This window comes from Henckelia pumila, unplaced genomic scaffold (assembly GCF_033568475.1).
Source record: "Henckelia pumila isolate YLH828 unplaced genomic scaffold, ASM3356847v2 CTG_525:::fragment_3, whole genome shotgun sequence".
NCBI lineage: Eukaryota > Viridiplantae > Streptophyta > Magnoliopsida > Lamiales > Gesneriaceae > Henckelia > Henckelia pumila.
The window spans coordinates 2,619,860-2,633,515 of record NW_027331857.1 but is presented as its reverse complement, the minus strand read 5'-3'; the positions used below and the strand labels follow the sequence as shown (position 1 = coordinate 2,633,515).

At 33.4% G+C, this 13,656-nt stretch overlaps 1 protein-coding gene across 4 annotated transcripts; it reads left to right on the top strand.

The window, feature by feature from the left end:
• The first annotated feature begins 716 nt into the window (after positions 1–716).
• On the top strand, positions 717–5,040 carry LOC140873079 (protein Brevis radix-like 4). Of its 4 annotated transcripts, none has more exons than XM_073276063.1 (5): positions 717–764; positions 1,189–1,344; positions 1,440–1,831; positions 3,943–4,485; positions 4,642–5,040. In XM_073276063.1, the coding sequence occupies exons 2-5, from the start codon at positions 1,216–1,218 to the stop codon at positions 4,718–4,720; spliced, it is 1,143 nt and encodes a 380-aa protein (XP_073132164.1). In that variant the 5' UTR covers positions 717–764; positions 1,189–1,215; the 3' UTR covers positions 4,721–5,040. The 4 variants fall into 4 exon arrangements, with proteins under 4 accessions (XP_073132164.1, XP_073132165.1, XP_073132163.1 ...); XM_073276064.1 differs by having other exon boundaries at positions 717–801; XM_073276062.1 differs by having other exon boundaries at positions 723–863.
• Positions 5,041–13,656: the final 8,616 nt, after the last annotated feature.

Here is a 13,656-nt window from a genome sequence, read left to right as displayed (position 1 = left end):
ATAATTACTTTTTTAGCTAAAATTCTGATTTTTTATACATAATTTTTCATTAATAATTTGAAAAAATATTAAATAAATAGTATTTGTGATAAAATATTTTTAATATTTTAACTATGTAAACATTTATTGAATATATTATTTTAATAAAAACATTAGTTAAGTTCTACCAAAAATTAATTTAAATTTTCAAATTATATTTATAATAAAAATTCGTCAAATTATCAATTAAACAACGTCATAACGTATCACATGTTTTTTAATCAACAAATAAAAAATTAAAAGTTTATTTAAACACAATAATTTATAAGATAACACGACTAAGAATAAATTGAAGTCGTTATCGAATTTTTTGGCGGACAAAAACAATAAATCTAACTTTAAAACAAGATAATATATTACATTAATTAATTTATACTATCAAAAGACAAATATACCTTTTTTTTCAAAATTATTTGGTCAAAATCAGGTAGATATGTACCAATTAAGCCATTAACAAAAGTTCATGTACCAATTTAAAATTTAATCATTAGTTCGTGTATCAATTAATTTTTACTCTTAATAAAACTATAAGATAAATTATTTTAAAAATCGTTGAAAATTCTAATATCTGTATTATAGTGTTAAATAAAATAAAATAAAGTAAATCAAAAGCCAAAAAAAAAAAAGTAGTATTTAAAAGCAAGGTTTAAAGCCTCAAAACTCTCAAAGGCAACAGTTTTCAATCTGCTTTTCACATCTTCAGTCTTCAGTCTCCTCCAAGAAAGGTAGCGAAGCACCATCTCCCCGTCACCTTTTTCTCTGGTTCGCTTCCCATCTCCAACGATTCCGAAATAAAATCTCCCGCAAAAATTATCAGAATTCTTGTAATTTCCTTTCTGATCCCATAATATCACCACAATTTTATATACAGAATACAATCAAAGTATAGAATCTTGGGTTCACTAGTGCTTTGATTTGTTCGTACACACACCTTATGATTAGCGTGAACAGGGCATCTCTCTAATGGCGCCATTCTTTAAGGGCGGGCATTCAGAGTGCCGCTTCACCAAAATCACTCGCGTACATTGATTACACCGGAAAATTGTTTTAATCTGTATTTTTCTGAGTTATAGATCGGTGATTCTGTGTATTTTTTTAGTTGGGTTTTGCAGGTTGTTTAATTTGGTTTCTTCTGTTTGATCTGTTCAGGAATCATATTTGCAGAGGCGGTAGAAAATGCTTACTTGCATAGCACGTACGAAGCAAACGAGTGAAGAATCGTCCCGCGTTGATCAGCAGGGGGAGGGACCAAATTCCAATGTCACTCCTAATAAACAGACTAGCATCAAACAGATTTCTTCTCAGGTGATTGGACGCGTGAATTTAAGTGATTGTTCCATTAATTTTGCTCCAAGGAACTCAAAGTGAGTTTCTATTGAATGAAAAATGTGGTGTCGTAGATCAAGGACATGGCATTGAAGGCATCGGGTGCGTATCGGCAGTGTGCGCCGTGCACAACTGAGCCGGCAGCGCAGCAACGGAGGTCCAGGAGCTTCCGAGGCGGCGGCGAGCCCGAGTCGGTGGCTCCGGACAAATTCCGGTGGTCGTATAGGCGGACGGGGAGCTTCAACTCCAGTTCGACGGCAGGTAGGAGGGAGCTTGAGGCGAGGCTGAAAGGGATTTCCAGCGGTGAGGGGACTCCGGCGTCGGCGAGTGGCCGGCGAGTCGACCCGATAGTGTTCGTGGAAGAGAGCGAGCCCAAGGAGTGGGTGGCACAAGTGGAGCCGGGGGTCTTAATTACCTTTATGTCCTTGCCACGTGGCGGAAACGACCTTAAGCGGATTCGATTCGGGTACGTTTTCGGTAATTTCACGCTATTTTTTTTTAAAGTATAATTTTAGATATAAATTTCGAAAGTATGGTAACCCACCACATGGGGAGAATCTAAAATTGGGACAATTCGAGGCTGTTAGAAAAAATGAAAAATGAATATGGACTTTGTTAAAATATATATATTAAATTATTTTTTTAGAGGTTACAAACAATTTTTGGAACATTTTTTTCAAAATTAGATAACATTTCAGAAACTGAATTTTGAGGGAAAATTGTTCTATATATATATCGCTTTGCATTTATCTGGTTAGGTACCCATCAATCGAAGCGCAATTTTGATTCGGCATCTATTAAATTCAATCGAGTCATGAATTTAGTTTTTGTAAAAAAATAGCACAAAATGCAGGTTCACAAATTTATGTCACTTGACAGAGTAAGTAGACGTACATAATCGTGAAATGGTTATTGGAGAGCATTATTTGGAATAGTTAAAACGCATGATGGGAGTTTATTATTGGCGTAGCATAATTAAGAATGATGGCATATGGTCTACGGGAAACTTAAATGGCTATGAGTGTATTTTTGACTTTAGGGTAAAATCTTTGCATGCTTGGTTGGTGTAAATATATTAATGGTAACCATTATCATTATACAAGTCTATTATAGCCTTTTAATTTTGTAATAAAAACCTAGTTAAAATCTCAAACATTTTAAATTTAATATCGAGCAAATTTAATAGAATAATGCTAGAGGTACAACCAATATATCGTACAATGATATTTACAATAATTATGTCGTGATATTTTGTTATTATCTCGTGAGATTTTGATATGATATCGTGAGATTTTGCATTTAATGTATCGTGAGATTTGATAAATTAAAATTTTGTATTGAATTTTTTGTGGTGTAAAAATTGTTGTACAAATTTAGTTGTACATATAGCATTACTCAATTTAATATCATGTTATTTGGGAGTAATTGGTCACATAAATATGTTTAATCAGGCATTCTATTTTTTAAGTTGAGATGAGATTTAAAATAAATTGGTCATGGAAAGCAAGACTTTGTGGGCAAACAAAACCATATATATATTGCTATATGGAAAAACCAGCACAAATGTTTTGACAAAATTATGGTAATCATTATGAATTGGGCCACGAGGAAAAGAAAATTAGGACAACGCCATTTTCAAAAGTCTAAAAAGCCAAATTAAAACTCAAAGAAAACATTTCGAGTGGGGCAGTCCTTTTCAATTGTTGGGAAACCTTTTACTTATCGTTGTCGTTTTGTCGGGGATTGCCATTGCTTTCGTTTTCACCCTTCCTCACGCCTCTTCTTTGCTTTGTCATCTTGTGAACTGTTTTCTTGTCAATTTGTCTATGAAATGTACAAATCTGTGTGACCCCAAAACTGTGCTGGTGACAAAGATGGACATCTGAAACTGGCTTCTGAAGAGGGAACGTAACACTGCTGGCAGACAGCAAGATTTTGTGTTGCCAATATTGATGAAACTTAGTAGAGATTGATGAAGCCTCACTTAAAAAGTAAATTCCTACTAATGGTAAATATGTAGTTTTGGGTTTTGATGATATTTTTATATCATAGTCCTTACGATGGATTATGACTCACTGTCCATTACATGATTTAATAATTGGATTACCTTTAAACCATGTCAAAGACCATCCTACTTTAATGCACTTAAGCCCAAACCTGGATGATTTTCAGTTACATTCATATTTAGTGATGAATCTTGTATAGTGGAGCACGAGGGCCTCCCCGCTTTCGTTTTCAACTTTTTGTAATAAATTTTTTTTCTTTGACTGTATTATATGATCTCAGTGTTTCACTGTAGATTTTTTGAGTTCTAGAACTTTAGTTTTGTCGTCCTCCCCCACCACTGCAAATGACTTTTTTGGGATGATTTGACACCGTTGAAATAAATTAAGTTTAAAGTTATTCTTTAATAAACCAGAATGATGCACGCCATTTCATTTCCTTCTTGCATAATAATACTCCTCGGCTGTGTCATGACAATATTTGAATTGGGCATTGAATGATGATGTTAGGAAACCTTGTTCCTCAATCACCGTAAATTTTGCTCAAACTGTTTACAATTTCATGGTTCTTTAGCCGAGAAACATTCAACAAGTGGCAAGCACAAAGGTGGTGGGCCGAAAACTGTGAAAAAGTGATGGAACTTTACAACGTACAAAGATTAAACCGCCAAGCTTTTCCCCTTCCAACAACTCCGAGATCCGAAGATGGCAGCAGCAGTTCAAAGATAGAGTCTATTCAAAACAGCCCGGTTACGCCACCATTAGTTAGAGAACCCCTGCCTCGTACCTTCTTTCGGCAGGTGGGAAATGGGATATCATACTCATCATCGGATTCACTAGACCATCAATCGACACATTCTCGTTCTAACTACGATTCATGTGGCGTTTCCTCGACGCCAAAACTCTCAAGTATCAGTGGTACTAAAACAGAAACATCCTCCATGGATGCTTCAATTCGAACTAGCTCCTCGAGAGATGCTGATCGCTCTGGAGAGATATCTATAAGCAATGCCAGTGATCTGGAAAGTGAATGGGTCGAACAGGATGAGCCCGGTGTGTATATTACAATTCGAGCACTGCCTGATGGTAAAAAAGAACTGAGACGTGTGAGATTCAGGTAAGCACATATATTTCCTTAACTTGTCTTGATTGATAGCATTTTTTCATCTCTATCTGAATATCATTCCTGTACACCCCCAGTCCCATAACTTGAGTAGGAGTCTTGTTACTTAATATTTGTTCTAACTAGGCTTAAAATCAAAATAAATTTTAGCCGAGAGAAATTCGGGGAGGTGCATGCAAGGCTATGGTGGGAAGAGAATAGATCCAGGATACACAAACAATACTTGTGATTGATTCAATTCAACAAGACAAGGAGATCTGATACTTCAATATTTTGCTGATCGAGAGGTATGATATGGTGCCAAAAAAGAGTGTTCTTTTTTTACTGAAAGAAACTGGTTCAGTTTTGCAAGGGGAGAGCCATAGTTTATGACTTGAAAGAACCTTCATCTGGGCTTTTTCAATTTTTTGTCTTTGTATCTTATTTGCATGCAAAAATTGTGGGATATCTATATAATGGGCATGTTTTAGCTGTGTAATAGTCTTTGATGTACAAGTTAAACGTGCTTGAAGGAGCATATATGTTGATTATGAGATATTTCAATTTGCATCAAGAAATCATTTTTTCTTAGTATTTTATGATGTATTTTCAAATAAGCACAAGTATCCTGACTTGTAACGTACTCTATAATCATGGATGGATTTGGAATTATAATTGAGGTCACGTTTGGATAATTAAAATGATTTAATTTGGAGGGAAGTATTTGTTTTGGGTTGTGATTTGAATAGTGGATTTGAACATAATCACCGTTGTATTTACTTAAATTAAGGTTGAATAGCTGTGGAAATCCATTCAATATAAATCCGTTCAAACAATCAAATAAATTTGAAATCCATGATTTCAAATCTGATCATCTAAGCACAATATGAGAATGACAAATTTAATGTGTTTCGGAGATCTGTCTGTGCGGCCGTTCTAGTGCATTGCCCCAAGGGCAATTGGGCGGATTAGATCTCTTTGCAGATCAATTGATTTAATCTGTAAAATATAGGGTGTAAACAAGGCGAGCTACTCGTGAGCAACTCGTAAGTAGCTCGTTTAAAGCTCGACTCGAGCTCGATTTGACCGAGCTCGAGCTCGATTTGACCGAACTCGAGCTCGAACTCAAGTAGCTTGTGCATACAATCGAGATCGAGTCGAGCTTTGAAACTATGTGATCGAGTAGCTCGCGAGCTACTCGATAAGCCATATATATATATATAAATAATATAAATAAATTTATATAAATATAATATTATATTTTTTTTGAAAACATATATAATATTATATTTATATATTAATTTATTTTATAATATATATATATAATTTAAAAGCTCGAGCTCGAGCTCGAGTACTTGAACTACAAACGAGCTCGAGCACATATTTTACTATACGATCGAGCTCGAGCTCGAGTAGTAAAATATGAGTCGAGCTCGAGCTCGAGTAGTGTGCTATTCGAGCTCAGCTCGGCTCGATAACACCCCAATCTGCAAATATGATTTGGTGCATTGATCTTGACAGACAGCATAGACCGATCCGTGTTTTGGATGAAAACTTGTGTTTGTCGTGTTTACAATGATAGATTGACCCATAATCCTTAAAAACAATTTATTGACATGTGTAAAGGGAAAATTGTAATTTTGGACTGATAGTTTTGTCATTTTGTGATTTTGGTCCTTTGAGTTTTTAAATTTCAGTTTTCGTCATGTATATTTCGATTTTTGACATTTTAAATATTTTTTCTTCGAAAATACTGACATATCACTACACACACGTCAACTCCACGTCAAAAAAGACTAAAAAACTAAAAATAAAAAACAAAGATAGGGACTGAAATTGAGATTTAAAAAAATAAAAAATCAAAATCACAAAGCGATTAATATATGAGACTAGGAAATCAATTTTTCTTTAGAAATATGTGGTTTCTAGGCGGTCCATTCAGACAGGCCTTTGCTTGATTGGTTTCTTACAATTGATGTATTCGACATTAGTGAAAGTGTTCACTTAGCACAAGACATCATTTCATTAGTCTCACGATGCTCAACTTTGCTTTCCTACATTTAATTCGCTGTCTGACTACAATTCTCATCTTGATCCAACATTTTGTTCTTGCACAGGCAAACATTTCAATTAAATTCTCTGCCTCTATTTAAAATAGAATAATGCTTGGCTAATAGCTATCAAATCTAAGTGATCCACTTTGGATTGGAGGATATGGCTAAACAATACATGTATTTAATTCAACTCCGGTCCCCACTCCATTAGCATCTAGCAGATCAAGGTCCGCGGTTGAATTGAATATATGCTACTGGAGATTTGGATTACAAGTGACCGGACTCGTTTGGGTTAAATCTTAACCCATGTGCTAGCATCGAAATTTCTCAAAATCTAATAATGTGTACATATAAGCTATTAATCAAAGCTAAGGAATTGGTCCAAAAAATTTAATAGTGGGAGATAAATGTAGACGAGATGGAACGAGCAGCAACAACACTAGAATAGGTTGATTTTAAAGAATGGATTAACTTGAGGGGTAAAATTAAGATTTTATGTTTGAGATGGTTAAACTAAATGCAAGTCATAAATTTTTATGCGAAAATAATATATCATTCTCAAAAATAATGTATCAAAGTTTAAGTACGTAATGATTTGTACATATAATGACAGATTATATTTCATCCAAATATTGAAATGAATAAGACTTACGATGACACTTGTTTAATTTAACTCATCTATCGCATAGTGATTCCACATTTTTAGTTATTTATTTAGGATTGGAATATTTATGAAAATTTTATCTCTTTTGAAAAAGTTTTTCATAATCCCATAATGGATAAAATTATTGTCACAAATCGACACATTCACGCGTATTTCGAAAAAATCTAAAGTGTGGTGCATCATAGATGTTACATAAATTTTAGAACTCTCTAGATGATTCATGCTTTAGATTTGTGTAGTGCACTCTAGAATTCATTTGTATATATAAAATTGTATAGAATCATGTAGAAAGAAGCATCTAGAGTTGTGTAGATGCTAGAAGTTTCTGAAGAGTTAGTCTCCACCGTCGGATCAAAACGATCTTATCCATTCATTGTAGACAATCACTACTATAAAAGGTGAAGCCCTTTAACATGAAAATATTGGATCAACACGTGAGCCAAATATTATACATGAAAAACGATGTACTTCGGCGTAGACCTGACACAGGTAAACATTATGAATAAATTTTGTTAATATTTTTAAAGAAAAAATAAAAAACCAATCTCAAACAAGTAAACATATGTAAAAATAAATTTTGAAATTTGAAATTAAAATATATCCATCATGAAGCATGAAATGGTGGGTAAATTGTATGAAAATAAATTGAAATTGCTGAATAATATTTTATTTATTTATTGAATAGAGTTATTTTTGAAAGTTCAAGCAAAAAAATACTAAAAAATAGAATATGTGTGACTCTCTTACCTTATTAAATAGTAATAGATTTTAAGCATGGTTCAGCGCACGAAATTGGGTCTTCATTTTCGTGTGATGCCCCATATATATTGATGATATCCAAGAAAAATCTGGTAGTCGGGTGGGCGACTGCTTGGATAGATAACAATAAAATCCCGAGCGATGACAACCAAACGACCGGGCAATTGCTCGGATATATATCATATATGGATTCGACCGACGGAATAGATTATTATTATTTTTGATGCAATCTACAAAACCAAAAATAAAAAAATAAAAGAATGAATCGGGACTCGACTGAAATGGACTGGGGTAATTACTCACCCCAAAGAAATAATGCGAAAAATGTCAGAAAATGAAAAAAAGAGAGCTACGAAAGAGATAGCTACGACACACTGCCTTCACCTCACCCCTCCAAGAGCCGGTCCCCGTAATACGCCGACTCCCCTCTCTACGCATCAAAAGTCACAACAGTCGTTGGTGAAGATACATGAATAGTATGCCACAAATGTTCTAGTTACCATGTGTACATACAACAGAGTTGTTGATATATAGCCATCCGAAGGTGCTATATTTTTAATAGCACCTTCTAAATAGTTATTATTATTTTTTTTAGCAAAAGTTCATTTGTATAGATCTAAAGCTCCACGCATCAAGAGTCACAACAGCCGTTGGTGAAAATACATGAACAGTATGCCACAAATGTTCTAGTTACCATGTGTACATACAACAGAGTTGTTGATATATAGTCATCCGAAAGTGCTATATTTTCCATAGCACCTTCTAAATAGTTATTATTATTATTTTTTAGCAAAAGTTCATTTGTATAGATCTAAAGTTGATGCATTCAAATAACCTTTTCAGCATGATTTGAGATTAGGAAATTCATTGTGGTTTGAAGAATTCTGATCTCGTTATGTGCTTTATCTTCATTCACTTTTCATTATTTCTCATGTATATATTTGGATTATGTCAGAAATTTTAATCTCAATTTCCATATTTTGTTGATACCCGCAAGAGTGAACACTCTTTGGACTCGGGTAACTAATTTAACCGAAACATCCAAGGGGTAAAATAATTTTATTTTTTATCTTCTTTGATTTTAAACGATTTACAAATTCTATTCTCAATATGATTGAAAATGAATTATACGAAGAATTAAGAAAAGCATGGAGAAACAACAGCCACCATTTTGTGAGGGGTCAATTGATCTTTTTTCTTTAATCACAATCAAACAAATCAGTCGAAAAATTTCTTACTACAAGTCTGTTTGGAATTGTATTTTTTTAATTCCAATCTTTAAAAACATATTAGTTATTTTTAAGTGAAAAATACTTAATAAAATATGTGTTTGGAGGAGATTTTTATAAAATGATTTTGAAAAATATTTTTTGAATATTGTTTGTTTTCCAAGTATAATTTTTAAACAAAAATTAAGAGATGTTTTTAGATTAGAACGATGGAGGCAAGGATTGAAATATAAATTTATATTTGCATTGATATGTACATAAAGTTGGATATTTGAAATGTTAGTGAAACGAAAATGATTTCTAATTTATTTTTATTATAAGAGTATGAATGATGGAAAAATTTTTTGTACTGTGAAATTTTATTAATGCCTAAATTTTGTTCATTAGAGTGTAAAATGTGATAGGTATTTTGGGAAGTTAGATCCCCCGCCGATCCGCAACCTCCGCCAAATGAGTAAGTATAGAAGTAGACATTTTTTGTGGGGACCTCGAGTGCTAATCTCATCTTAAAGAGCAAATAACAATTAGAAATAAATAATTAAATAATCATCAACAATTATCAAGACAAGCCGATCTCAAAATTTTTTATTTTTTTTAATTCGAACCACCTGTGCGGGCGCGCGGGCGCTGCGCACCTTGCTCACCAAGGCGGCGCGACCGCGCTGGCCATTCGGCTTGCCTATTTTTTTTTTCAAAAAAATCTGCTCCGGTACTGATACATGCATTTCCTGCTGTGTAATTCAACATATATATATCTCAAATCAATTACATAATGATTTAAACACGTAAGTCAAGCTAGAACATGAATCGCAAAGTATAGAATCTCATACATGTATCTAAAAGTGTAATCTAACAAGTTCAAATCTGGTTTTCTAATTCTCAAACATTCTAATACTTTCTAAACATGCATTTGACAACAACCTTACCCTTCTTTAGCTCTTAACCCGAAACTCCACGTCTATGACTTCTTTTCGAGCTATCCAAGTTCTTCTTACTCGCTTCTATTTCACCTAATGCAATGCACACATACAAACAAAGCAACAACCAGATAACTCCGGTGAAAATAAATCTCAGTATAAAAGACATTTATATAAAATATGTAAACATATCAGTCAAGTCTCATGTTATAAAATCTTTAGATGGACACACATATTGCTTATTTTGAATCACAAATTATATACCTTTACCTGCTAGACTTCTTCCAAATATAATCAACATCATAGAGATACAAATGCAGTTTGAAAGGTAAGGGAGTTCAAATCTCGCAGAGTCAATTCTAAAAATCATTTCTTTGGGATCCCGAGAAAAAGAGCACAGCAAGTCTCCCACCTACACTCCCGATCGGGGTGGTGATGAGCTCTTATTCCCTGGATTTCGGACACTATACTGGGAACTCTGGCAATAGGAATCAATATGTTTCCTAGCCACTCATATATAAGTCCACACGTCCAATATCTTCTTTTCAAATCTGTTTTCAAGGTTTCGAAAGAATTATGGCTCAAGATGAATGCATTTCAACTCTATAAGTAATCTACCATATTTACATAACTCATAACAATCTATAAGCATCAATCTCAAACAAGAAAAGCATGTTTAATCAAACACACTCATTTATCAAGCAACTAGATCAACTAAGTCAAGTGTATCAAATAAATCATGTAGAATTAAACAAGAGCAAGTAATCATGCACATATGTGATTTAAGAAACTCGAAAACCATCACGTTTTCGAGTTATTCTACCTGTCGATGCTAATGTCAAATCATATCTTTGTCTTTAATTTAGAAATATTGAATCTTGCCAAGCTTGATCAAACAATAAGCTCTATTCCAATCTTGCTTATCAAAATTCTGCTCATACAATATTGATAGTCCAAGGTGCTAGTTGCTCCAAACTTGGATCCAACTTCAAGCCAATCGAACTCGTCGACTCGAACTCGATATCTGTTAATTCAAATCTGAAATGGAGTGTTATACAATTAATATCAGCTCTCAAACTCATTTCAACTCATCAAGATTTAAACAATTTCAAATCTTGATCAAGTGATCGAAATTCAAACCGGCGACGTAGTGATTCGAAACCGATAATTCCAACAACTTAAGTATCATCTAAACATTGATAGATAACTCATATCAATATCATTTCATCAATACAAATTCGAAATCAGTAGCATATATGTAGAGAAAGTCATCAAATGAAAATCAACGATGTAACGGACCGAATTCGGTATTTCCAAATTCATAAACACCATCATTTCTATCATCTAAAACCACTGTCATACTCAATCTCAACTTCTAATTAATATACAAATTTCAAAATCCAAAAGCCCCTATTTCCATAAATTCGGAAATTTTTTTTTAAAATCAAAAACATGTTCAAACGACGATCTTTTCTCGATCCGAATTAGATATACTATCGTCGTATATACTAGAACACGTTTATACAATCAAATCTTAATTCTAACAACATCTTAAAAATTAAACATGATAGAACTTAATCAAACTTACGTCAAAACGTTGCACTCAAAGCCGTGATTGCAAATATACAATCAATTTAATTTAAATTTTATCGGGCGGATTGATTTCTATCAATTTAGAAAGTGAAGGAATTTGCTTGAAATGATTTCTCTCGATCCTTGCTGCTGAAGTTCTGATGGATTCATGGAGTATACACGTATAAATATATATGCTTGCCATGTGTTTCCCACTTGCCTTGGCTAATTGCACTTTAGCCCCTAAACTTTCCCATAATTACAAATCGGTCCCTGCTCAACTTAATCCCATAAATATTCAATTAAATCCTTTTAATTTCTGAAACTTGGAATTTAAATCTTAAATCCCATGGATAGTCAATTCAAATATTTTCTTCTTTTAACTTTAAGAATTCCGGAATTTAAATCTTAATATCCATAATTTTTTAAATTAAATATTGTTCACTCGAAAATTACATCTATACTTCAATAAATTCTCCAATTAATATTTTTTCAAATTCAAAATTTAAATCTCAAATTCCGTAATTAATAACTTAATATTTTTTAGCCTTACAATTTCTTCCCTCTAAGGAATGATTTCGTCCTCGAAATCGCATTCATTCTTACTACTAAATCTTGTAATCTGTATAGCTGATTGAAGTAATACTTACTTCAATTCTGTAAGCACTCGATATCTTTTCTTATATCTTATCTTATTATTTTTTCTAGTCGTTTCTTCAACCATATCTATTCCGTTGTTCTGTAGTAACTGAGTTTACTTACATTTGAGCTGCTCTTTCTCTTGATCAAAATCTGTATCGATTATTCTGATTAGCTTAAGTCTTATCGATTTCTGTTTCACCTGATTAAAGTTCACAGGAAAGAATCTAGCTGATGTTCTTCAGCTTATACACAAGGATCACGTCTCATCCATCTGATAAATCGAGATTGAGTATTACTCGATAAGCTAGATTGCTAACTCCATTTAAAATACTCACGAGGATCAATTATCGGTTCACTTCTGGAATCTCTTTCTGAATCGGATGATGCTCCGAAAAGAACTTCTTGTTGATCACTCTGTTCAAGCTTCAAAATCTGTATTTATCATTCATTTGCTAACTTTGTCTGTTCTTATTCTGTACGGATCAATCTTCACATTCTTTATTTTTTTCTCGAATCACAACTGGTTTGATCGCTAATACTTCTGAAATACTGCCTCCACACCAGGAAATTCTGATTTTCTTATCATCTCATACTCAAACACATTATCTCTATATATATCAGATAGCTGTCATAGGAATCACAATAATCAAGTGGCAAAAGTCGGTCAGCTAGTACCAAATCTAGTACTATAATTCTGAGCATATCCTCGGAAATCTGGATAGTCACCTCAGACAGTCCATCAATCGGAGAATGGTATAATGAGATCACATACAACCAAACACTCAGAACATCTGACAATCGGTGCTACAATCTAACAAATAAATTTAAAGTCTCTATCTCGACAATAGATTTCAATAATTCATGTATTCTCATTACATCACTAACTTCTTAACAGCTACCTACTCATATCTGCATCACATCTAATACAGCGTATTCTTAAATCTGTCGAAACCTACCCCAATTCAAATCGCAAACTCATGACGATTTGAGTAAATTTTGAACTAAAAATCTTTCGAAAAGTTAATCTTATTTCGACTCTAGAGTCGCTAAACTATTACATAGACCACTTGGTCTCTTCATTTCTGCTTCTTTTACTGGAAATTTTGGTATCAAAAATTCAATTATGTTGTATCTGCTTTCATTTTCTTTCACCAATACTGATTTCCAAGTAATTCATACATTTTTCAAACAACGTGATGGATATTAAATCTGTTGTAGTGCGCCTCTTACAGAATCTGATATCCCATGTCTAGAACATCTGGCATAAACAAACGATCATTCACCTCAAAATCCATGAACTCTGATCTGCTGTATTGTCTCATATCTTGATTTAGCGTTCTCAATCAAAT